The 24,243-nt window shown below is 45.4% G+C and overlaps 1 protein-coding gene across 1 annotated transcript in view; it reads right to left on the bottom strand.

Annotated features, from left to right (window-relative positions):
* LOC144986974 (uncharacterized) overlaps window positions 1–24,243 on the bottom strand; it is a 239,984-nt gene that overhangs the window by 213,868 nt on the left and 1,873 nt on the right. Inside the window, exon 2 of the mRNA XM_078935709.1 lies at window positions 16,319–16,621. Within this exon, the coding sequence (XP_078791835.1) occupies window positions 16,319–16,490 (172 nt within the window). The 5' untranslated portion in view covers window positions 16,491–16,621. The remainder of the gene's footprint in view (window positions 1–16,318; window positions 16,622–24,243) is intronic.

Below are 24,243 nucleotides of genomic sequence, written 5' to 3'. Positions count from 1 at the left end.
ATTGGACTACCTCTGAAACAGATTGATATGAAGATGCCAAACAATAGGGCAGTAGCAGAACAGCGTGTTTTGATGTTACAAAAGAGATTTACTAAAGACCAACAATACCATTCTGACTACACAGGTTACATGAATGACATAATCTCTAAAGGCTACGCAGAGAGAGTTCCTGTTGAAGAGCTGAATCGTTGTGATGGAAAGGTTTGGTATTTACCACATCATGGAGTTTACCACCCTCAGAAGAAGCTTAGAGTGGTGTTTGACTGTGGTGCTACGTTCCGAGGAGTTTCTCTGAATGCTCAGCTTTTACAGGGCCCTAATCTCACCAATTCATTGGTTGGTGTCATCATCCGATTCAGAAAGGAACCTGTTGTCCTTATGGCAGACATAGAAGCTATGTTTCATCAAGTTAGGGTGCCTCATTCTGTTGAGATTTCTCTGGTGGACAAATGGAGACCATACACAGGAGCTGGTGGAGTACAGAATGGTTGTACAGTAAACCCTTGTTTTTCGCGGGGGTTAAGTTCCAAAAAGAACCAGTGATAGGCAAAAAATTTTTTTAAACTATTATTATACAATAAATACTCTATTATAAATTGAAAAGAAAGAACAAACCATTTACAGGCTCAAGCATTTGTTTCACAAATAAAGTACTTTAGAAACCTTTTTTTCAACAAATATCTTCTGTACTGTACTGTCAATTAATAATTTTAATCATCGATGTAAACAGAAGGCTTCAAATTGTGGAGATTAGCCCCGCCCACCGCGACCCGAGTAATTGGATTAAACGGGAGAAAAAATTAAAATGATTATGAAGAAAATACAAAGTACAAACGGACAAATAGTGACTCAGGTGTATTTCACTGTTCTTCACACTGAGTCGCTGCATCCTCACTCCGCTCTGCAGTGTTTCCTTCTTTTGAAGCCCACAGTGCAGCTGTGTTTGTTCGGGAGGAGAACATAGTGATGGGCAGTTGTTGTCGCTCTTTTTTCTGCTTTGCAAAAAGATCCTTATACTGTACACCAACATGCCACCATCAAGAGAATTTGCACGTACGTGATATAAATTTGGCAAGCTGTTTTACCTGCGTGCACATATTAAACTGCAACGTTATTGACGCACAGGTAGAGAAGAAGCGGAGTGACTTTTTAGCCAATCAGATTGCAGAACATAATGCACGATGCAAATCCGTGAAGTAGCGAAACCGTGAAAAGTAAACCGCGTTATAGCAAGGGATCACTCTACACCTATTTGGAGCAACATCTTCTCCAAACTGTTCTAGTTTTGCGCTGAGGAAATGTACAGAAGATAATCAGCATTTGTTCACCTCAAATGTGACCAACACTGTGCTTCATAACTTTTACGTGGATGACTGTTTGGTGTCTTTGAGTTGTGAAGAGGAAGCTGTTATGTTATATCATGGTTTGCGTGCTCTGTGCAAAAAGGGAGGCTTTCAGCTTCTGAAGTGGATAAGCAATCGTCGTAATGTCATAAATGCTATACCACAGCATGAAAGATCCGAAGAGGTGAAGAACATAGACCTGAACAGAGACAATTTACCAGTAGAGGGTGCATTGGGTGTGCTGTGGAGTGTTGAGTCAGATCTGTTCAGATTCAATATCATGTTGAAAGACAAACCTCTGACAAGAAGAGGAGTTTTATCGGTCGTAAGCTCGATCTATGATCCCCTGGGTTTTCTTGCACCATTTGTGCTGACCGCAAAGCAACTCCTTCAGATCATGAGCAGAAGACGAGTTGGTTGGGACGATCCTTTGCCACAGGATATTGTGCAGGAGTGGAAAAAATGGTTGGATGGACTTCATCAACTTCAAAGTTTTGAAGTCACCCGGTGCCTTAAACCTCCAAATTTTGACAATACTATGAGCGCTCAGCTCCACCATTTCAGTGATGCAAGTGAGGAAGGTTTTGGAACAGTGACCTATTTGTTGCAGCATGACTGTAAAGGGCAAGTGCACTGTGCATTCATAATGGGGAAAGCACGTGTTGCTCCACTTAAGCCCGTTACAGTACCTCGCATGGAACTGACAGCAGCAGTGGTTGCAAGTGGAAAGGATAAATTATGGAGGAATTAGTTGAGAATGGAACTGCAAGAGTCTGTGTTATGGACTGATAGTACTTCTGTATTGAAGTATATCAAAAATGAAACTTCAAGATTCAAGACTTTTGTGGTGAATAGAGTCACAGAAATACTTACCTTGACCAAATCATCTCAATGGAGATATATTGATACCCATAGGAACCCGCAGACATTGCCTCAAGAGGAGCCACTGTAGAATCTCTCTTGAAGAGTAACACATGGGTGTCAGGACCAAAGTTTCTGCAGGAATCTGAAATAAACTGGCCACTAAATCCAGATGAACTCCATAAAATCTCTTCAGATGATCCGGAGGTTAAGACCTTTGCATTTGTGAATGCCGTAGACGCCAGTGAGAAGGTTGATCCAGTCATGAGTTTCATTAATTACTTTTCTGCTTGGGACAAACTGAAAAGAATGGTTGGTTGGCTACTCAGGTTCAAGCGCCTGTTGCAAATGCTTGTTCAAGAAAGAAAACAAATGAAAGCCAATCTAACAAGTAAACAAATAAACAAATAAATAAACAAATAAACAAATAAATACGTCGCAGCCAGGCAGAAGTTTGGACTTTTTATTGGAACGCGCGTCGGACAAACAAGCCGCAGCTTAGCCCACGGCGGCCCTCAACGCTGTTTAGCCGCAACAGACAAGGATGAAAATGTTCATGTCTGTCTGAGAAAAGTGTATTTAGTCAGTGAGGAGTTTTACTGCCATAAACTTCTGTAATCAGACTCCTTGGATTTCAGCGATCACGGTTATGTTTACAACGAAACTCCTGCAATAAAACGAGGGAACTCTGTACTGGTGAAAAGGTAACGCAGATATATGATTAGCTGCAGCAGAACATGTAGAAATTTTCTTTTTCATAATTACTCGAAGAGGAACAGATGCGCAGGACACAGCGCAGCTGCGCAAATCGTGAGAAGTGACGCAGCCCTGAAAGTCTCAGCGGAATTATGACGGGAGAGGATTGACTATCAGAAAACAAGTGAAGTGAGACCGAAGATCCAAACAGTCATCGTCATAACAAAACCACTCAAAGCATTGAGAATTAGAGACAAAAAAAAAGACAAACATCCAGAACAACAGGAACACGGAGGTCAAGGACTCAGCTACCCAGAACAAGAAAACAAGATGGCCGTGGGGAAAAATGCACATAGCAAAATTCAGGTGGCCCAACAGAGACAAATTATAAAACCAAAGATTGAATTAAGGACGTGCTGCACAAACACGAGGGATGACATAGTGGCATGCATCAAGAAACCAGAGCTCCATGGCAGGAATAATTCCAGATGGGCAAAGGACCATATGTCTTACTTAAACAAAGCAGAATTCTAGATTCGAAAATGAGTCGCGACCAGAAAAATGCAAAAGACCGGTGATAATGGAGGAAAATAGAACACAGAGAAAACATCAAGAAGATGCAAAACAAAGGGGAGCCCATAGGATTACACCAAGTCCAGCACAGGACCTCTGAAATGTAATCGATGTAATGAAATGTAGTCGAAAACATGACTGATACGACAGCCGAAAGCTAAACTGATACAAAACACTTTGAGTGCCACCTAAAGCCAAAAAAAAACACTGGGAGGGATGGTGAGGCCAAACAGTGAGAACATCAGCAATATCAGCAGTATCGTTACGATCTGACCTCAACGGTTCTGCTATCGGTACTGGAGAAGTCGCTTTTTTTGGGTCCCACAAGATATTAACGTTATCTGCCATAATTAACTCTACAAGTCAGTCAATTTTCCTTTAATTAATGATTATATTAGTTTCGCTATTCTCTCTGAAGAGGAGAGGTCTGTCTGACTATTTGTGTGCACGCGGCGCGCGCGCACAGGAACGCTACCAAAGTTTAAGATGGCGGAAAGAGCTAAACGGTCCAAAATGCTGCGGCTCTCTGTGATTTTGTAAGATAACTATCATGTTGTCAGAGTGTCGTGGTGCCTTTAACACCGTCAGGTAGTACCGAGCAGGCAGAAGGAAGAGAGCATCATAAGCACACTGAGGGGGCGTGTCTGCAGCTTGATAGGGGACACGTGAGCGCCCAAAAAAATAAAAAAATCCTTTCATTCCCTTAGACTAAGATCACCCATTTCCGCTTAAAACTTATTAAATTTGCGTCAGGGCGCCCCCACTGTCAACTTGCTGCTAAGATGACCGTATGATGCGGGAGAGAGGCGGGGGCGGGGCTTAGACTCATCCACTTATGATTCCAGACCCCCAACAAACTAACAGCTGCTTCCTATTAAAACATAGTTGTCATCCATAAAATTAATGTAATGATTTGGGTTAAATGGATTTAAAGAAAATAAATAGGAGTCTACATCAAAGTGAATTTGTTTCCATCATCCCACTCATCTTAACTCTGGTGCTTGACAGACAGAAAAGTCGATTGAAGGTTGTGAAAAATGGACAAAAGATCACAGGAAACATCACTCTCATAAAGAATACAAATAATAAAATAAATACCCTGACAGCATTTTGAATCAATACAAGTATTGTCAAATGAACTATCATTATTTATTGGCAAAAACCTTTTTTCTAACACATCTACTGTTGTGGCTCCCTGTTATTTCATCTCAGTGGGAAACTGATCCAAATGGCTCTTAGAGAGGTTCAGGTTGCAGACCCCTGGTCTAGCACATCCATGTGCATTCCATGTTTTTATTGGAACATTCTCATGTATAAAGTCAAATGTTTTGTTAAAAAACAATGCTGTTATATAATGACGAAATAAAACACTTTGTGTTCTTAATTTGTTATTTATTTATTTATTTGTTTATTTTTCGTCCTCAAAAAGTATCAATAAGACTACCGTTAAAATGCCGTATCGATAAGCAGTATCAATAAGAGTAATAGTAACCTTGACAATACCCATCCCGAGTCATGAGTAAATCTTGGTGGTCTCTGATTATGCTACACGGTTCCTAGAAGCTTTTCCCGGCACACCATTACAGCTCCTGCAGTCATGAGAGCGTTAATTCAGTTTTTCTCCAGGGTAGGAATACCTGATGAAATTCTGACAGATCTGGGGCCTCATTTATAAAGCTTTGCGTAGGATTTGCGTCAGAAGTGGCGTACGGATGAAACATAGGACGTGCGTACGCACAGAAATATTCGGATTTATAAAACCGTGCGCACGCACATCCTACGCATCTTTCCCTTTATAAATCACAATCAGTTGTAAATGCTGCGCAGCTTTTGCGGCCTCAGGACACGCCCATAGTTGCCCATAAATAGTCTGAAACGCCCACAAATGAATATTCATGGATGGCGAAACCATGCCAAACACGGAGAGAAAATCAAAAAAACGGAACTTCACTCAATGTGAAGTAGAAGTCATCGTTGGCGAGGTGGAAAAGAGGAGACAAATGTTGTTTGGCGGGCACAGTGTGGGCATTACTAATGCCAAAAAGCCACGTGAGTGGCAGACGCCGTTAATGCTGTAGCCTCACAACCTTGGACCGTGGCCGAAATAAAAAAGAAATGATCGGACATCAAAGTCGAGGCAAAAAAACGTCTGGCGCTGCATCGCCAGAGTGTGTCTGCCACGGGTGGGGGACAGGGGACACCGGAGCTGACCCCTCTTGATGAGAGACTGGCGGCAATAATTGGGGAATCCCTATTAAGTGGAGTGGTGGCTGAGGCGGAGGGGGACACCGACGCGCCAGATGCACCGGGTGACACAGGTAAGAGAAATAATTCAAATGAATGCAGTCAAGTCACATGTATGCAGGCTACACAATTACAGATTATTAATATAGAACAATTTTATTTTAGCTGCTGGGTGTTCCAGCGGGGCCAGTGGTTACGATGCTGCAGCTGAGCAGCCGTCTGGCCCCAGCGTCTCCACGGCACGCGGCTCTCAACCCTCCAGCAGTGGACGTGTCCTCACCGATGCAGTCCTTGAAATGCAGAGGGAAGTCATTACGTCAATCAGAGAGGTGGCCAAGGAGTTGGGCGAAATCAAGACCGCCCTGACTGAACTAAACTGCACTATGAGGGAATGTTTGAATAAATAATATTTTCCGCACCTTTTGTTGTTCTTCACAAGCGACGCATCACTTCCAAACGCTGGCGCACAGCAGCAGCATTTGGCTCAAATGCGTGGGGATGGGGTTCAGGGTCGGGGCCAACACAGCAATCGGCGCCAGGGGGTAGAGGCACGTTTTTAAGCTGTGCCACATTGTGTAGCACAGCACATGCCAGCACGATTTGGCACACCTTTCCAGGCGTGTACAATAACCTCCCTCCAGTGCAGTCGAGGCAGCGCCATCTGCCCTTAAACAGGCCGATGGTGCGCTCCACTATAGCGCGAGCTCGGCTGTGGCACATGTTGTAGTGCTGTTCCTCTGCACTATGTGGGTTGAGGAAAGGCGTAAGCAGCCACTGTTTGAGGGGATATCCACTGTCCCCTGCAAGGATAGTGAAATGGTTAAGACATTGAAGTACACAAAAATGTGACTTTCTATAATCAAACTTACCTAGAAGCCAGCCATCACGTATGGCACCCGCCTCGAGTCGGCGTCCAACACTGCTGTGCCTCAAAATAAATGAGTCATGGGTTGACCCAGGCCACCGAGCTACGACGTTAGTGAGCAACATGTCTGCATCACAAATAATTTGGACATTTATGGAATGAAAATGCTTTCTATTAATGAAAGCATTTTCATTAGCGTTCGGCGCCCTTATGGCAACATGAGTGCAGTCAATAGCTCCGATGACATTTGGGAAACCAGACATAACTGCAAATTGAGCTTTCTTGTATGCCTGTTCACCCGCCGTGTATGGAAACTTGATGGACCCACGGGACAAAGTTCTTATGCCTTTTAACACGTCTGGCATTACCCGGCTAAGGGTGGGCTGTGATATCCCTGACCTGTCAGCCAATTCCCTCTGAAAAGTGCCTGTCGCCAGGAATCCTAGTGTTGTTAGGACTTGAAGTGGGACTGGCACGGCGTGGTTCCTCCGAGTGCTCCTCTGTAACGCCGGGCCCAAAAGCCCGCAGAGCTCCAACAGGACGGCTCGAGGAAGTCGGAACCGGCTCATAAGCCACTCGTCCTCATTTGCCAGCAAGTCGTCTTGCTGTCTAAAGATGCGTTCTCTCCGAATTCTTGCATTTGCCACATCCTCTAAGAGCGCAAGTTCAGCCATTGTGCGTCATTCCGCATTGTGATGGGGCATTTTATTTCCCTCCATTTAATTACATCTGACAAGCTACAGATGTTGGTAATAATCGACGTGGAAATGGGAAATTGATCTGCGCAAATGTAAATTCTTGATGCTTTCTGAATGGTTGAGACATACGCCATACATTGTTTTATCAAAAATAGAACCAAATTGAAGGCATATGCATGAATACCATAATTCCTTTGCTTATGAAGAAATGTTTTACTATGAAAACAGCTTTCCCCACTGGACAATTAATACGTTTGGCCGTCTGTCTACACCTATATCTGCTCCGCCAGACGGACACATTGACGAGAATATCAGTTTTGTACATTATTTCGTTCTGTTAACTATATTATTGATGAGGATGAATTGCACAACATGCCAATATTGTAGAACATATTTCAACTTTCTTTTTGCAAATATTTGTTCATTTGAATTTCTGTTGTAATTTTCGTTTGATCTTTTTTGTTTGTTTAACTGCTGATCGATCAAACGGGTGTTCTTGTAGGCTGTTAAGACTTGCTTTGTGAAGTCTTCATGTTATTTATAAGAGGCAGTATTTTCATTTTCACGTGTTTCTTCCATCTGCCGACGGTGTCGCCGTTTCTCATTTCACCTGTTTTTGTGCGTACGCCTGGGTCAGAGCTTGCGTGGAGGACCGCACGGTTTCCCGTCAAGTTTGCTTTTTATAAATCTCAACTATTGCGTAGAGAGTGGCGTACGCCTTCTTTTGTGCGTACGCAACGTTTATAAATGAGGCCCCTGGGAACCAACTTAACCTCCCGGTTGATGAAACTTTTCCAACAGCTTGGCATCACTGCCATCAAGGTGACTGTATGTGAGAACTGTTGGCGCCTCGCTGTTCATTCATTTTGGGCATCAGCAGCCTGATTCCTTGTGATCCTTCAGGTTTTTGTTTTTGTATTTGGCTGACCAGGCCATCTCCATGATTAATTCCACCGGACGCAGTGCATGGCTGGGGGAGGCCAGGGCTCGATATAGCCATTTGTCCGCTCGCCCGGTCCAGCTCGCTCGAGCAGTACGGACCACAAGACTTTATTTTTCACTTGTCCGCTCGGGCCACTAAAATATCTAACGGTTAATATATATTTTTCACCTTTTTCAATAAAGTATGTTTTGCGAAAACATGTAGATATACCTCGTCTTCATGGCTTTGAAAGTTTGAAGTCCGCCATGATTGTTTTGGTCACGTGCCGCGCCGCAACAGCGAACAGTAGCCGGGGTTACATGGGCCACACTTTTGGTCGGAATGAATCATTAGGGCATGCACAGTAGTGTTAAAAAATCCCGGAAGAGGAAGTGGGTCCCGTTGTAAACAAACGGCTGCCACATACATGCAGCAGTTCTGTAATATACGAGACTATCTTCCAAACGTGCTTTTATTAATGCAATGAATATTATGAAGCGCCTGTTTGCTCATCGTTTTATTTTTAACCCGTGTGGTCAGTGCTTTTTGGGGGAAGAACGGAACTGTAAGAAGGGTTAGAAGAAGGCTAACATGCGCTAACAACATTAGCCTTTTGATTGACACAAAATCCAGGACCATGCGGGAAAAGCTGTAATCTGCATCTTGGCTGCACGTAAATGTCTGGGAATAACATCAGTGTTTATTTTGTCGGGACACAACTGGAAACACAAATCCTCCTGTTTGTTTCAACGGTTTCTTAGCACCAAGAGGCATTTCTGCTCTAAGCACACACCGCCCCAAAGCCAATGTGTGTGCTGGCGGTCCGTGCTCTTCTCAGACGCGGTTCTCCTAAAGCCGGCAGCTGCTAACCCAGAGCGGCGGGACGGATAGCAGTCCATCCAAGTCTCCCACATATTACATACAACAAAAAGCAACACTTAAGAAAGCACCCTCCCCTCAAACACACATTAAAAAATCCGGCTGCTCTGCTCAGACTCTGAGACATGGTTCACTCGGTCCACCAGCACCCGAACCGGAACGCAGAGCTCGGGGTCACGGGGCACGAAGAGCTCCTCCCCCACATCTCCCTCGCCAGCGGGGCAAGAGCAGAGCGGCGCTTTTCACGGGGCCTCCGCAGAGCAGCTGGCCGGTCCCGTATGCGCTCCAAAGCTTTCTCTCAGCGAAACACCGTCTATGCGTGACGTAAACCAGAGCAGTAGTGACACACGGTCGGAATGAACCGTTTACATGCTCCACGATAAGATAAACGATTGGTATAACCCAGCTATCTCCATCAGAAAGAAATTTAGATCTGAACGAGTCTGATCGGGGCAGAGTATTCCGAACGGTGTGTTTACATGACGTGTTTTCTATCCGATACGGCATTCATTCCGATTATTTTTGCCCATGCAAACGGGGCTAATGTTCAGAGACTGAAGCCTGTCAGAGATGTGGAAGACATGGCAGGAATAGATAGGAATATGTTAGATGGAGTAATGGGTGGAATTACTACTATGGACAGCAAGATATTTAATGAATGCATTGAAGATGAAACTGTATACACTAAGCTTTAAGCTGAATGTCAAAGAATCAAAGGCAACTCCAAATACCTGAATCTCAGAGTCAAATACAGTATAATGTCAAACTACTTCATTTTGTTTTTCTTTACAACACTGTAAGCAGTAAGTATTTCTAGTTAGCTGAATCTTCTTTCTCTTTCGGCTTTTCCCATCAGGGGTCGCCACAGCGAATCATCCTTTTCCACCTCACTCTATCATGGACATCTTCTACCCTAACATTAGCCAACTTCATGTCCTCTGTTAAGACATCCATGTATCTCCTCTTTGGCCGTCCTCTTGCCCTCCTGCCAGGCAGCTCCATCTCCAACATCCTTCTACCAATATATCCACTATCCCTCCTCTGAACATGTCCAAACCATCTCAGTCTGGCTTCTCTGACTTTGTCGCTAACACAGGCAACATGAGCCGTCCCTCTGATGTACTCGTTCCTTATCCCGTCTAACCTGGTCACTCCTAAGGAGAACCTCAACATCTTCATCTCCGCTACCTCCATCTCAGCCTCTTGTCTCTGTCTCACTGCTACCGTCTCTAACCCATAGAGCAGAGCTGGTCTCACCACTGTCTTGTACACCTTTCCTTTGAGTCTTGCTGACACTCTTCTGTCACACAACACTCCTGACACTTTCCTCCACCCGCTCCAACCTGCCTGCACTCGCCTCTTCACCCCCTTTCCACAATCCCCATCACACTGAACTGTTGACCCCAGTACTTAAACTCCTGCACCTTCTTCACCTCAGTCCCCTGTAACCTAACGCTTCTACCTTGATCCCTCTCGTTCAGACACATGTATTCTGTCTTACTACGACTGACCTTCATACCTCTTCTTTCCAGAGCAATCCTCCACCTCTCTAGCTGTTCCTCCACCTGCTCTCTACTCTCACTGCAAATTACAATGTCATCCGCAAACATCATTGTCCAGGGAGATTCCTGTCTTACCTCGTCTGTCAGCCTGTCCATCAGCATAGTAAACAAAAAGGGACTCAAAGCTGATCCTTGGTGTAGTCCCACCTCCACCTTGAACTCCTCTGTCTGACCTACAGCACATCTCACCACCGTCATACTTCTCTCATACATGTCCTGAACTACTCTGACATACTTCTCTGCCACTCCAGACGACCTCATACAGTACCACAGCTCCTCCCTCGGCACCCTGTCATACGCCTTCTCTAAATCTACGAACACACAATGCAGCTCCTTCTGACCTTCTCTGTACTTTTCCATCAACATTCTCAAAGCAAAAATGGCATCAGTGGTGCTCTTACGGAGCATGAAACCATACTGCTGCTCACAAATCTCCACCTTCTTCCTAAGCCTGGCTTCCACTACTCTTTCCCACAGCTTCATTGTGTGGCTCATCAACTTTATTCCTCTATAGTTGCTGCAGTTCTGCGTGTCACCCTTGTTCTTAAAGATCAGAACCAGAACGCTTCTCCTCCATTCCTCAGGCATCTTCTCACTCTCTACAATCCTATTGAACAACCTCGTTAGAAATTCCACTGCTGTCTCTCCTAGGCACTTCCACACCTCCACAGGTACGTCATCAGGACCAACGGCCTTTCCGCTCTTCATCCTTTTCAGAGCCTTTCTAACCTCATCCTTTCCAATCTCTGCTACTTCCTGCTCCACAACAACCACATCTTCCTCCCTTCTTTCCCTGTCATTTTCCACGTTCATCAGCTCCTCAAAATACTCCTTCCATCTTTTCTGTACACTCTCCTGGGTTGTTAGAACCTTTCCATCTCTGTCCTTAATCACCCTTATCTGTTGCACGTCCTTCCCATCTCTGTCTCTCTGTCTGGCTAGCCTGTACAAGTCCTTTTCTCCTTCCTTTGTGTCTAACCTGTCATATAGCTCATCGTAAGCTTTCTGTTTGGCCTTTGCCACCTCTCTCTTCACTCTACGCTGCGCTTCCTTGTACTCCTGTCTACCTTCCTCAGTCCTTTCTGCATCCCACTTCCTTTTAGCCAACCTCTTCCTCTGGACGCATTCCTGTACTTCCTCATTCCACCACCAAGTGTCTTTACCGTCTTTCCTCTTTCCAGATGACACACCTAGCACCTTCCTACCTGTTTCCCTGATAATTTCTGCTGTATTTTCCCAGTCATCTGGAAGCTCATCCTGAGCTCCCAGGACCTGTCTCAACTTCTGCCTGAATTCCTCACAAGTTTCTTCATTCTGTAGCTTCCACCACTTGGTCTTCTTTTCTGTTTTCCCTCTCTTTTTCTTCCTGACCTCCAGAGTCATCTTAAACACCACCATGCGGTGCTGTCTGGCTACACTCTCTCCTACCACCACTTTGCAGTCATTAACCTCTCTCAAATGACCTCGTCTACATAGGATGTAGTCCACCTGAGTACTCCTACCTCCACTTCTGTACGTCACTCTATGTTCCTCTCTCTTCTTGAAGTAAGTGTTGACTACAGCCATTTCCATCCTCTTCGCAAAGTCCACCACCATCTGTCCCTCCAGATTCCTTTCCTTCACACCAAACCTGCCCATCACCTCCTCATCACCTCTGTTGCCCTCACCAACATGCCCATTAAAGTCTGCTCCAATAACAACTCTCTCTCCTCTGGGGATACTCTCTATGACCTCATACAACTCACTCCAGAATCTCTCCTTCACTTCTAACTCACAGCCAACCTGTGGCGCATACCCACTGACTACATTCACCATCACCCCTTCAATTTCTAACTTTAGGCTCATTATCCTGTCTGAGACTCTTTTCACCTCTAGAACGCTGTTTATAAACTCCCCCTTCAGAATCACTCCTACCCCATTTCTCTTCCTATCAACACCATGATAGAACAGTTTGTATCCTCCTCCAATACTACGTGCCTTGCTGCCCTTCCACCTTGGGCCTGGCCCCCTTGCTGGGGGGGGGGGGGGGGGGGGGCAGCTGTTTGACCACCGGGGGACAGTCTATCAGCTGTCCCCAACTTACCCCCTTCCTCATATAACCTCATAATAGGGTGAGGGGGTGGGGGGCTTAGCCTGCGATGAGCCTTGGGGGGGGGGGTTTACTAGGCAGTGGCCCCCCTCCTATGGTTGCCGTATGGAGTGGGCCCCCCCTCTTTCGGTTTTATTTGCACCTTAGACATGTAGGGCCCTTGGTAGGGGGGGTGCTTGGACATCACTGCCAGCAAGCAGCGGATGTCCTCCTAGCACCCTACCCGCCAATTTTAACTGCACCTTAGACATTTAGGGCCCCTTGGTGGGGAGGGTGAGGGGACGTCACTGTGAGTAATCAGGAGATGTCCCCTTAGTGCCCTACCCGCCAATTTTAACTGCACCCCCCTTAGTACACACACACCCCTCCCCCCTCAATATATACATCCCAACATAAACACACACACATGCACACACACACCATCTCAAACACACATACACGCACACACATTTTGCAAGGAAGGTGGGACCTGGGTCCATCTGTCCCCTGCCTCTTCCCTGGTGGGGGGTGCGGGCCCCTTTGCAACGGCGGCCGTGTCCCCGGGGTGCCGGCTTCCTGGGCCCGGCGGTGCTCTCTCCGCGCGGTGGGGGAGTTCACATTACATCTGAGCCGGGGGTGTCTGGTCCCTGGGGGGTGGGTTCTGGTCCTTGCTCCTGAGTGCTAAGCCCCGCCAAATTTCCAACTGTGGCCGAGCCTGGTCGGGCCATATTTATAACACCCCTTGTGGGCCCTCTTTTTTTCCCCGGGGTTCCCCCCTCCTGGGCGGGGGCGGCGGGCCCCCTGCCTCGCTCCTCCCTGGACCAACCGTGGGCCGGGCGGATGGCTGCCTGGAGTGCGGAGCGGGTCTCCCTTGGGGGGTCCTGGCTCGTACCTGGGGTTGGGGCGGGGGGATGCCCGGAACTCCTGGGTGGTGGTGGGGTGCTCGTCTGGGGCTGTGGGCGTCCTTCTCCGGTGGGGCTCTGCGTTGGGTTCTCCCGGCGCGGCGGGGGGGCTGCTCTCCTGGTTGGGCTGGGGCGGCGCTCTCTTTCCCTCCGTGCTTCCCTGGCCTCTGGCTCTGGGGGCCTTGCGGCGGCCCTGCTGGCCCTGGCCTGGGTGGCGGGCTTGGTCGCCCGGGCGGCGGTTGTTCCCTGCCGGTTCCCGTGTGGCGTTGGGGGAATTCCGGCTGCCGCTGCTGCTGCGGTGGGGGTCTTGGGGTGGGGATGGCTGGGCACTCTCCCTCCTTCTTTTCCCGTTCCACCATCCATTTTAGAAGAACATAAAACCTCACCTGAGCACTGGTGTTAGCTCACCTTTGCACTAATAGCTTGCATGACTGAATGACTGAAATATTTCACACTAGTTGGTTTTAAGGCATAAGTATGCGTGTGTGAACACTATCTGTTTTGTGTACATGTCGACAGGTGGACATTTTTGCAGCTAGCAGGTGTGTTTATAACATTTGAGTGTGTGTGTGGACGGGCCCCGCCCTTTTTGTACTGCATTTGAACCTTACCATAATGATTAACAACCAGTAAACTTGTTGCTGTATGCTGCTTCATGGTCTTATCCCCCTTCCCCTCCTATTATCACCCCTACCCCCCCCTCTCTCTAGCGTCCCTCTCTCTTCTTCCCCTCTTTCCTTTTCCGTCCGGTCCAACACCAAAGATTTTCAGACATGATTGAAATTAATAAAGTTTGGCCTCAATTACAAAAGGGGTTTATTCAGACATACCTTTGGTTTGTCAGAAGATTAATAACCCCTCTTGTTAAAGCAAAATATGTCCAACACAAGAGGCCCTCAGCTCTCGTCTGTCTGCCCAGCTGTTGGACAGGACAAGTTAAAAAAAAACCCAAAAATGAAAAAAAAAAAAAAAAAAAAAAGAGTCCCTATTCTCAAACCTATGTTCCTGCCTTTTCCCTTCTCTCTAATGGCCTCTCTCTATTTCTAGTTATCTGAATGATCTCAGTAATTTAATTTCATTTAATTTTTCAATTATTTAATTTCATTAAGTAACTAAAGTAACTAAAAAGTAAATGTAACTTTGCAACAGTTAGAAAAAGCAGAACCTCAAGGCAGTCAGAGCAAAAAAGGAAATAAAACTTCTTAACTATTGATTAGGCACAAATGTGAAATAGCAGTGATTAGAAGCAGAATGAAAACTTCTTAACTAGTGTTACCTACTACACTGCAGTGCTCTCTTCAAAACATTTGAAACAGACTTATTAGACAGATTTAAGTTTGATATGGTCTATTTTCAGTCATTGAAAAGTGTATAAATAAGTGCTAGATGTCACCAGAATGCACCAAATTGCACCATATTTTGAAAATTTTCTGGGGGGGCATGCCCCCCAGACCCCCAAAGTGGAGTCTGACCGCTTGGCGGTGGCGTTTTGCGCTGGCGTTTTGCGCTGTGCGCGGTGTCGGGCCAGTAACTTTCAGGAAGGGCCAGTGCAAATTTCTGGGCTATGTCAACCCCTGCTGCGGTCTTGAAGAATGTTGCCCCGGGGCTCGTTCAATACTGGGGCACGGCACAGTATCCATCCCTACTCGTGACCACTGCTGCTCTTCGGTAAAGGTCCAACAATGTCCATGGCTATTCTCCTGAATGGTGTGGAAATGATAGGAAGTGGGTGCAGTAATGCTCTGTCTGACTTATGCATAATGACAGTTTTCTGGCAGGTAGGACATGTTGCACAGTATGTCTGAACATCAGTGTACATAGATGGCCAGAAAAAACATGAACTAACACGATATGTTTTGCAACGACCCAGGTGACCCGCCCATGTGAGCGTGTGTGCTAAGAGCATGATGCCTGAGGTGGTTGGAACAACTAACCGTAGGTGTTCACCTTCACTTGCACACAGAACATCATCATCAACAATAAACTGCACATTTCCCAAACATTTGTCACTTTCCGTCGTCACTTTGGCGAACAAAGGTTTTAAAGTTTGGTCTTCATTTTGTAAAGCTAGAATGTCAGCTGGTATTTCAAATGTTTCTGCTGCGGTTGGGATCTCAGGATCCGGCAACTTAATTTTTTTTCAAACCGTCTCTGGACTTTTTTTTGCATTTCTTTGCTCCCATCAAAGAAACTGTCATCCATGTGTGGAAGACTTTGCATCCCAGCTTTAGTCTTAGCCCTAGTAAGCACAGGTGCTGACACACTAACAGCTAGCTCAGCTTAGCTTTAGCTGTTTCAGTAGCCTCATTTAATAAGACCCCCAACATCAACATAAGTAAATCACACCCCAAAATCAAATCAACAAGGCAGGTTCTGTACCACTCCAGCAGTCAAAAGACATGATTGTTCATTTATGGTCACAGTTATATCCACTTTTGTGGAAATCTTACAACATATAATAGTATTTTTTTTATTTTTAAAAACACTGACAACAGCGGCACAAGGATGAGAGAGCCGCATGCGCCGCACGTTGGTTGGCGACCACTAGTCTAGGGTGTACCCGAAATCACCCCACAGGAGCACATACCCCCCCCCCCCAGGACAGTAAGTTAGTGTAGATCCGCCACTGAGTGACAGACGGGTCCCCAAAAAGAAGAGCATGAAGCTCAAAGGGCTTCTCTGTTTCTTTTATGAAGGTGACATACCTATGTGGTGTAGCTGCAGCTGTGGTTTCCAGATGACATCCAGCAGTCTGCGCTGACGACAGAGCTCCTGCTCGTACTGGACGATGGTTCCTTCACAGAGTCTGCAGATTTCTTCAGCAGCAGCAGCTAGTCGCTCGCTGATCAACTCTCTCAGAGACTGAAGGGAAGACATGGTTCCTGCTCCGATCTTCAGCTCCAACTCCCACAAACACCGCCGTCCTCTTCACTGCAGCTCCGATCGATCATCTGCTAGTCTCACAATCACAGCAATCCACGTTGTCTTTTGTTGCCGTCTGATCCGGCCTTCACAGATTTGGATGGTTCAGGACATCCAAAAATGAAATGTGCAGAAATGAAAAGACACACAAGAGTCTGCATGAATTTTCAAACCTTTTCCAAAAGGGGAAAGGTGGAGAAACACGACCTGTTAGGCTCTGTGGCTGTCCTCTCTCTGTCCTCAAGGCTAAAAGGCTTTTTTATTATTCAGTAAGGGAAGATGTAAACATACTAGATACGTCATTAGAATGGTGTGTTTTTGTCTAGTCTGCATTGCAGGTGTCGTGGCTCTATAAACACTCCAGTACAGAAAGAAAACAGAGACTAAAGTCCAAAACAGGCCTACTGGTGACCTTGGTACCTATTATCTGTTACTGAAGGCAGGAATCAAGCAGATTTCTGTAATAAATTATACATGCATATATATCCGTTCATAAAATCTATTAAATGCAGAATGAAAAGACCATAGAAAATAATATGGAACCCCTGTTCACCTCCACAATACCCCTGTTTGGATCTCCTAAGAGATCCAAAAACAAAAATGCAATCCCAAAAGAAACCCCACCCCACAATATCCACACACACAAACAAAGCAACAGAAGGACAAAACATCACAAACACAGTGCCACCGCAAACACCCCCCCCCCCCCCCACACACACACACACCACCATCAAACCCTGGACCCCCCTGCTGCCAACAAGGTCATCATCCCCTTTAGGACCCGGTTGTCAATGGGGGAGGAAAGGAGGCTGACAATGAGTGAACCAACAAAACAACAACAAATCACAACAGCCATAATCACTCCTGGCCCAAATCACCACAAGCCTGAAAAGGCATCTCACAAAACACCACTACATGTATGACCCCACAAATGCAGAAATCAAACCAGATCATGATGAAGAAGACAGAGAACTGACGATGCAGCTGCTTGGGTCAGCTGGTTCCATCAGAGATGAGAAGAAGAAGGAAAAGAAAGCAAAGAAGGGGAAGGGGAAAGAAGACCCTTCCAGGAAACTGGTGCCCCAGAATCTGCAACAAAAAGGAAGAGAAACCAGAACAGACAGGAAGTGTTGAGGAGTTGGAAAAGCCTCCTAGAGAGGATGGAGCTGCTGCAGATCAAGAGGACTAAGAGGATGATGAATATCAGAACAACCTGGGGGTAAAGGAAGCTGAAAAGCTGCTAGTCTTTGCTGTACCCACCTGTTTGGAGAAAACTGATACAAAACTATGGAGAGCATTTTAATAATCAGGGTGAGACATTTTGTTATTTGAGGTTCCCTGAACATGGAAACCGTGACTGTGGCCCTGTAAAAGTTTTATCTGCTACTCATGTAGGTCAAACTCCCTCTCTGAATAACTGAGCATCTGATTAACATCAGAGTAAATGTTAGAGCACCAACCCCATTTCATTTGGTCTGTGCACAGATGTTGCCCAATTTAGTCTGAATGTTTGATTTATTCTCTCCACCTTTCCTTGTGACTTTGGGTGTTTTACCGTTTCAAGTGAATGTTTCAGGCCTAACAGGGCTCCAACCTTCTGCAGGTCCTGGTTCCTGAAATGGATTCTATTATCAGACCTGACTTTTATGGGAAAATCATGGCGTTGAACATAATGATTAATAGACATTTTATTACTGATTTGCTGTCTCCCTTCTTGGGGGGCCACACCTATGGCCACCCAGTAAATGCATCCAAGCACACCAACACAAGACTGTAACCTCTGATGGAGGTCACCATGTCTGTAAATCAATTATGATCTCTCGCCCTGTCGCTGGTTCCACTGGATATCTCCTTGTTTTTTCTTGCCCCCCCCCCCCCCCCCCCCCCTTTGTAATCTTACCCCCTCATTGAAGCATGGCTCTGACTCCCATCTCTGTTCCTGAACAGCTCTGCTCCTTCTGCTTCAGCTAATCCTGCTCAACAACTTCTGCTCTGAGCTGATTGGGGACCTGTTAGTCTTTCTGCCTTTCTGACCACATGCTGACCATTCTGATCTCAATGCATCCTTGTCATGCCTGAAACAACAACCATCTGTGGAAAACTCTTTGCTCCATGTGGACTGCAACTCAGACCTGATCTTCTCCTATTTTTTCCACCTGTTTAGCTCACACATGTGGTGTTCCTGGTCATGTGGTTTGATCCTTTGTTTTTTTTCTTGTTTTTTTTTTTTAACTTGTCCTGTCCAACAGCTGGGCAGGCAGATGAGAGCTGAGGGCCTCTTGTGTTGGACATATTTTACTTTAACAAGAGGGGTTATTAATCTTCAGACAAACCAAAGGTATGTCTGAATAAACCCCTTTTGTAATTGAGGCCAAACTTTATTAATTTCAACCATGTTTGAAAATTTTGGGTGTTGGACCGGATGGAAAAGGAAAGAAGGGAAGAAGAGAGAGGGACGTTAGAGAGAGGAGGGGTAGGAGGGTGATAATGGGAGGGGAGGGGGGGTAAGACCATGAAGCAGCATAGAGCAGACAGGTTTACTGGTTGTTAATCATTATGGTAAGGTTCAAATGTAGTACAAAAAGGGCGGGGCCTGTCCACACACACACTCAAATGTTATCAACACACCTGCTAGCTGCAAAAATGTCCACATGTCGACATGTACACAAAACAGATAGTGTTCACACGCATACCTATGCCTTTAAACCAACTAGTGTGAAATATTTCAGTCATTCAATCATGCAAACTGTTAATGCAAAGGTGAGCTAACACCTGTGCTCAGGTGAGTGTTTATGTTCTTCTAAAATGGATGGTGTAATGTGAAAAGAAGGAGGGAGAGTGCCCAGCCATCCCCACCCCAAGACCCCCGCCGCAGCAGCAACGGCAGCCGGAATCCCCCCAAGGCCACACGGGAACAGGCAGGGAACAACCGCCCCCCGGGCGACCAAGACCGCCACCCGGGCCGGGGCCAGCAGGACCGCCGCAAGGCCCCCAGAGCCAGAGAGCAGGGAGGCGCAGAGGGAAAGAGAGCGCCGCCCCAGCCCAACCAGGAAAGCAGCTCTCCCGCCGCGCCGGTTTGATCCTTTGTGTGTGAATGTGATGTTGGGTACTTCTAAAATGTTGTTCAGAGAGAGTGTGAATTCCTAAGAGTTCACATAAGCCACTCCTCCATACGTGGTCAGTATTTGTAATGGGTGTCCCGTGACAATGTGCTAGAGTGGTTTGGTTACTCCAAATGTATGTTTGGTGCATTTGTGATGTCTCTTATCAATGTTTTCTAACATAATGCTTAGGTACATAAGTATTCCTTCTCCTCCCCCTTTTCTCTGGAACAGAACACTGTTTGCAAGATCTTCTGTTCCAGAAACATTAAGAAAGAACGGGCTACTACATGTAATCTGGTGTTGTCAGCTCAGAGGCTGCAGCTAGGGCCTATTTTAGTTTAATAAAAGTAGTTTCAGCCTCTGCAGCCCAGTGCAGGTCTGCTTTAAGTTTCATCCTATTTTGCTGTCTGACTGTCATGGAGTGGTTGGGTCAACCCTGTGTAATTGTGGACGTAATGTCTGCTGCAGCCAGTCAGACCTAAAAATGACAACCTCTTTGACCTTCATGGGCTTAGGATGAGACAACACAGCTGATCTGTAGACCAGGGACATGCCAGTCCCCGACTGGGAAATAATGTTCTGAGGAATCTACTTGTCTGCGGTACCTGAAATCTTTGCAAACTTTACACCCTGTAGCCACCAGATGGCTAAGAATTACGCCTGTGGCGTCTAAACATGCGTCAACTGTTTCAGCTGTTATCAGAATTTCCTCCACATACTGGATGAGAGTGACGTTGACTGGCAGGGGACAGTCAGGAAACACCTCCTTTAATACCTGATTGAAAATTCCTAGAGAGAGTGTGAACCCCTGTTGGAAACGCGTGTAACACATCTGCTGAGTTTCACACGAAATTGAGAAGAGGTCTCCCCTCAGGGTGTAGAGGCAGACCGAAAAAGCATTAGAGAGGTCAATGCATGTAAACCAGCTGTGCGTGTGGTCAGTATGTCGGTGGACAATTTACCGACCCATCATCTGTGGTGGATTCGAACAATCCCCAGTACTAGTCTGCCAGTGGCTCCTCCGTTGGACAAACAAGGTACTGCGCCTCATGAGTGAGTTCATCCGCTCTGCAGTGGAGTATAGTCCCATCTGGTAGAGTGACCTGTAACCCATCCGGGCTGCACAGAGTAGTGGCTCCCAGCTTTACCAGCAGGTCACAACCCAATTAAAAATTTGTGTACTGTCGGCGAGTACACAAAGTGGTGGTTCAGAGTCTGTTTGCTGACCTTAGTGTTCAAGGACTTTGTGTTTGGCAGAGTCTGTGTCTCATTGTTCTTGAGGATTCCAGAGGTTTCATGCCTCCTGGGATGCCAGTTTATTGCAGGCATTTGGTGAACAGGCCCATGTCCACGCTCTCTTGGGGTTCCGCCCCTAGGTGGTCCACCTCTGGGCCGATACCACCCATAAAGCTGACAAAGTTCGTATGGACAGCCCCTAGTCCAATTGCCGGGTTCCTCGCAGTAATAGCACTGTCCAGCATCCATCAGTTCCCTGAGTGTTCCGCCCCGGAAACCTCCGTCTCTCACCCACTTCTCCCCGTCATTGTCCCCTATATCCTACGGGGCGAAGGCCGGATTGACACTAAAACTGTTCATAGGTGAGTTATAGTTTGTAAAATGAAACCAGGCGGACCTGGCGGAAATGTACCAGATAAATGTGACTAATGAGCTTCAGCTGTGAGTCTAAGACATTTTATATATATATTTGATTTTATTTATTTTTTCATGTATTTGTTTATTTATTTATTTGCTTTCTGCCTAGCCTCTGCCAGCTGCAACTCAACTAACTGTTTATTGACTTCTTCCAATTTATTGTCCTTTTAATCCATAATTGTTTCTCACTTTCAGGTGCATTTTTTATAGTTTGGCATTTGCAAGAAAATCTATTTCCATACTCAATATTAAAATTTTTTATTGAATGACACCAGCATGCACAGACACTCCTCTACACCATTTGCAGCTAAATCCAAACAAAGCGCTCTGACTGCATCTCCCTGGGAAACTCAAGGCTGCAGAGCTGCAGCTGTGAGGAGAGGCTGAATCTCTAGATTAGAATTTATCTAAAGCACCGTCAGTGGACGGAATGAATGTAAGCATTGTCTGTCCAAACCTCAAAATCTGTTTCCAATTTTGATTTTTGAGTCTTATAACTATTTGTGTGTCTGGAGAAGCTGGGCGTGAACTAACAGCATTTCTATGCAGTGTGATTCCAGAAAAAGTTTCCTAACAAACATCCATCTACAGAAATTACATCACCTGTTGTATAATTAAAGATTTAGGAACCCCTAAAACTGGAACCTTCTGTTCATCCAAAATAGTTTATTTTATTTTATATATCTAGTATGTGTGTGTGTGCTGTACGTCCATCATCTGTTGGATAAGCAGTTCCCAGACCAACCTGCTTTGTCCCACCTCCCTGTCCTAAGTTCATCTCATCTTCCTGTTTGTTCTGACCCCCCCAGAGGGAAGACGTTGTCTTTCTTCACTGCTCTGTCCTGTCAGACGTCATCAGATCCTCCTTGCTGTGTTTCATTTGCTTCTGCATACGCTGGTTCCCCAATGACCTCTGACCTCCTGCTGTCCCCAGAGCCCCTGCTGCTCTTTATCTCCCTTTAGCCATGTCACCAACACAACTCCAGCTAAACACAAACACAATTCACACACACAACTACAAATGTTTTGTTAAAACACAGACAAAGCAAAGAATTATATAGTCCATAACTTTTAACACAATCAAAACTTCTACAGAAAAACACAAAATACACAACACACACTTTAGTATCTTAACCCCTAAACAAAATAAATCATTTCACTGAAATGAATCTATCAGAACAGGGGGACAAACTACTGCCCGTGGGCTGGATCCGGCCCGCCTCCATGTTTGGTCCGGCCCACTGAACAATATCAGAGACCCATGTTTTTGTTTTTTTTAATCTGGCCACGCGATCAAGACGTGACATTTTCTTCCCCCCTATGGAAGCGATTCTGTAGCATAAATAAAAAGCAAAGTCAAAACCAGAAATGCTTTTAAATTTTCAACATGAAGCTGCATTTTTTGACTCAAAATTAAAATGAAAAAGCAATCCACCAAAATGCTTTTTCATTTCCTTCCTCAATACAGCTTATTCTGTCACTTAATTAAAATTAAAATGAAAATGGTATTTGACATTTCATTTTCAAAAAGGTCCCTGGTAAATGTGTAGCATAATTCATTTAGAAATGTCTAATTTGACAATTAAAATGGATTAACAGAAATGCTTTTTAATTTTCAAAATGAAGCTGCATTTTTTGACTCAAAATTCAAAAGAAAAAGCAATATTTCAAAATGCTTTTTCATTTTATACTTAAAACCGCTCATTCTGTGTCATAATTAAAACGAAAATGCAAAGAGGGGATTGCATTTGCATTTTAACATCCACCCCGCGCACATTGTCACAATATTCATTTCGAAAAAGCATTAGCAGAGGGGAGGCGGGGCGATGACGTCACTGCTTTCTCTGTGTGTCCGGCCGCTGACACACACACGCACCAGGAGCAGACTGTGTTAGCGGCAGAGAAGAGGGTTTTGTGATGGTTGTGAACTTCTGATGAGTTTCCACAGCTTCTCAGGACTACATAGCAGCATGTCCGCCTTCTGCGGTCCTCCTGACGCACCGCGGACAAGCTTTGTTCTTCAGACCGCCAGCTTCCTTCACATAGCGGAGCGCGAAGCTCCGATGAACGAAGGCGGAAATGCTGTTGCGATCTGAGAAACCATCATATTAATTTGTGTTTCCAGTGGTGTCCAGAACAAAATAAAGACTGATGTAATTCCCACATATTTACAAATTTATCTGCAGCTTCGCGCGGAATTTGCTGTTTCATGACAGCTGGAACCGCGGTCAAGTGAGCCGACATCTGCGGAAGTGCGGTCATGCCAGCCGTCACTGACTTTTAGCATGCGCGTTTACATCATAGTTTACAGTACACACACCCAGCGAGCTGGAAAGATGGCATAAAGCGCTAATATCACCCATGTCACTGTTATACCCATTATAGAAATGACATGTACTGTACTCTGAAATTAATGAGAGTTATTGCATGCCCTGTATCGTTATTTGATGTACAAATGTATTCATTTGGATTGCATGTCTGTTCATTCCATAATAAAATACCAGAAATAACGTGTTTTGTCTGAAATATAACGTCTTGAAAATGAAATGTCAAATACCATTTTCATTTTAATTTTAATTAAGTGACAGAATAAGCTGTGTTGAGGAAAGAAATGAAAAAGCATTTTGGTGGATTGCTTTTTCATTTTATTTTTGAGTCAAAAAATGCAGCTTCATTTTGAAAATGAAAAAGCATTTCTGGTTTTGACTTTGCTTTTTATTTATGCTACAGAATCGCTTCCATACCCCCCTTCTGCATTCAATCAGATCTTTGTTTTCATTCTAAGATCCGGGATCTGATTTCCATGAAGGTTTGAGAATTTAAACAAGAGAGAAAAGTGTGAAAATGTTCATGTCTGTCTGAGAAAAATGTATTTAGTCAGTGAGGAGTTTTACTGCCATAAACTTCTGGAATTACTGAATGAGAAACAGACGTGCAGGACCCAACGCAGC

This window comes from Oryzias latipes, chromosome 2 (genome assembly GCF_053564925.1).
Source record: "Oryzias latipes strain Hd-rR chromosome 2, Olatipes_Hd-rR_3.1".
Taxonomy (NCBI): Eukaryota; Metazoa; Chordata; class Actinopteri; order Beloniformes; family Adrianichthyidae; genus Oryzias; species Oryzias latipes.
Note: the sequence above shows the minus strand (reverse complement) of the source record. Positions and strands in the feature narration are given on the sequence as shown.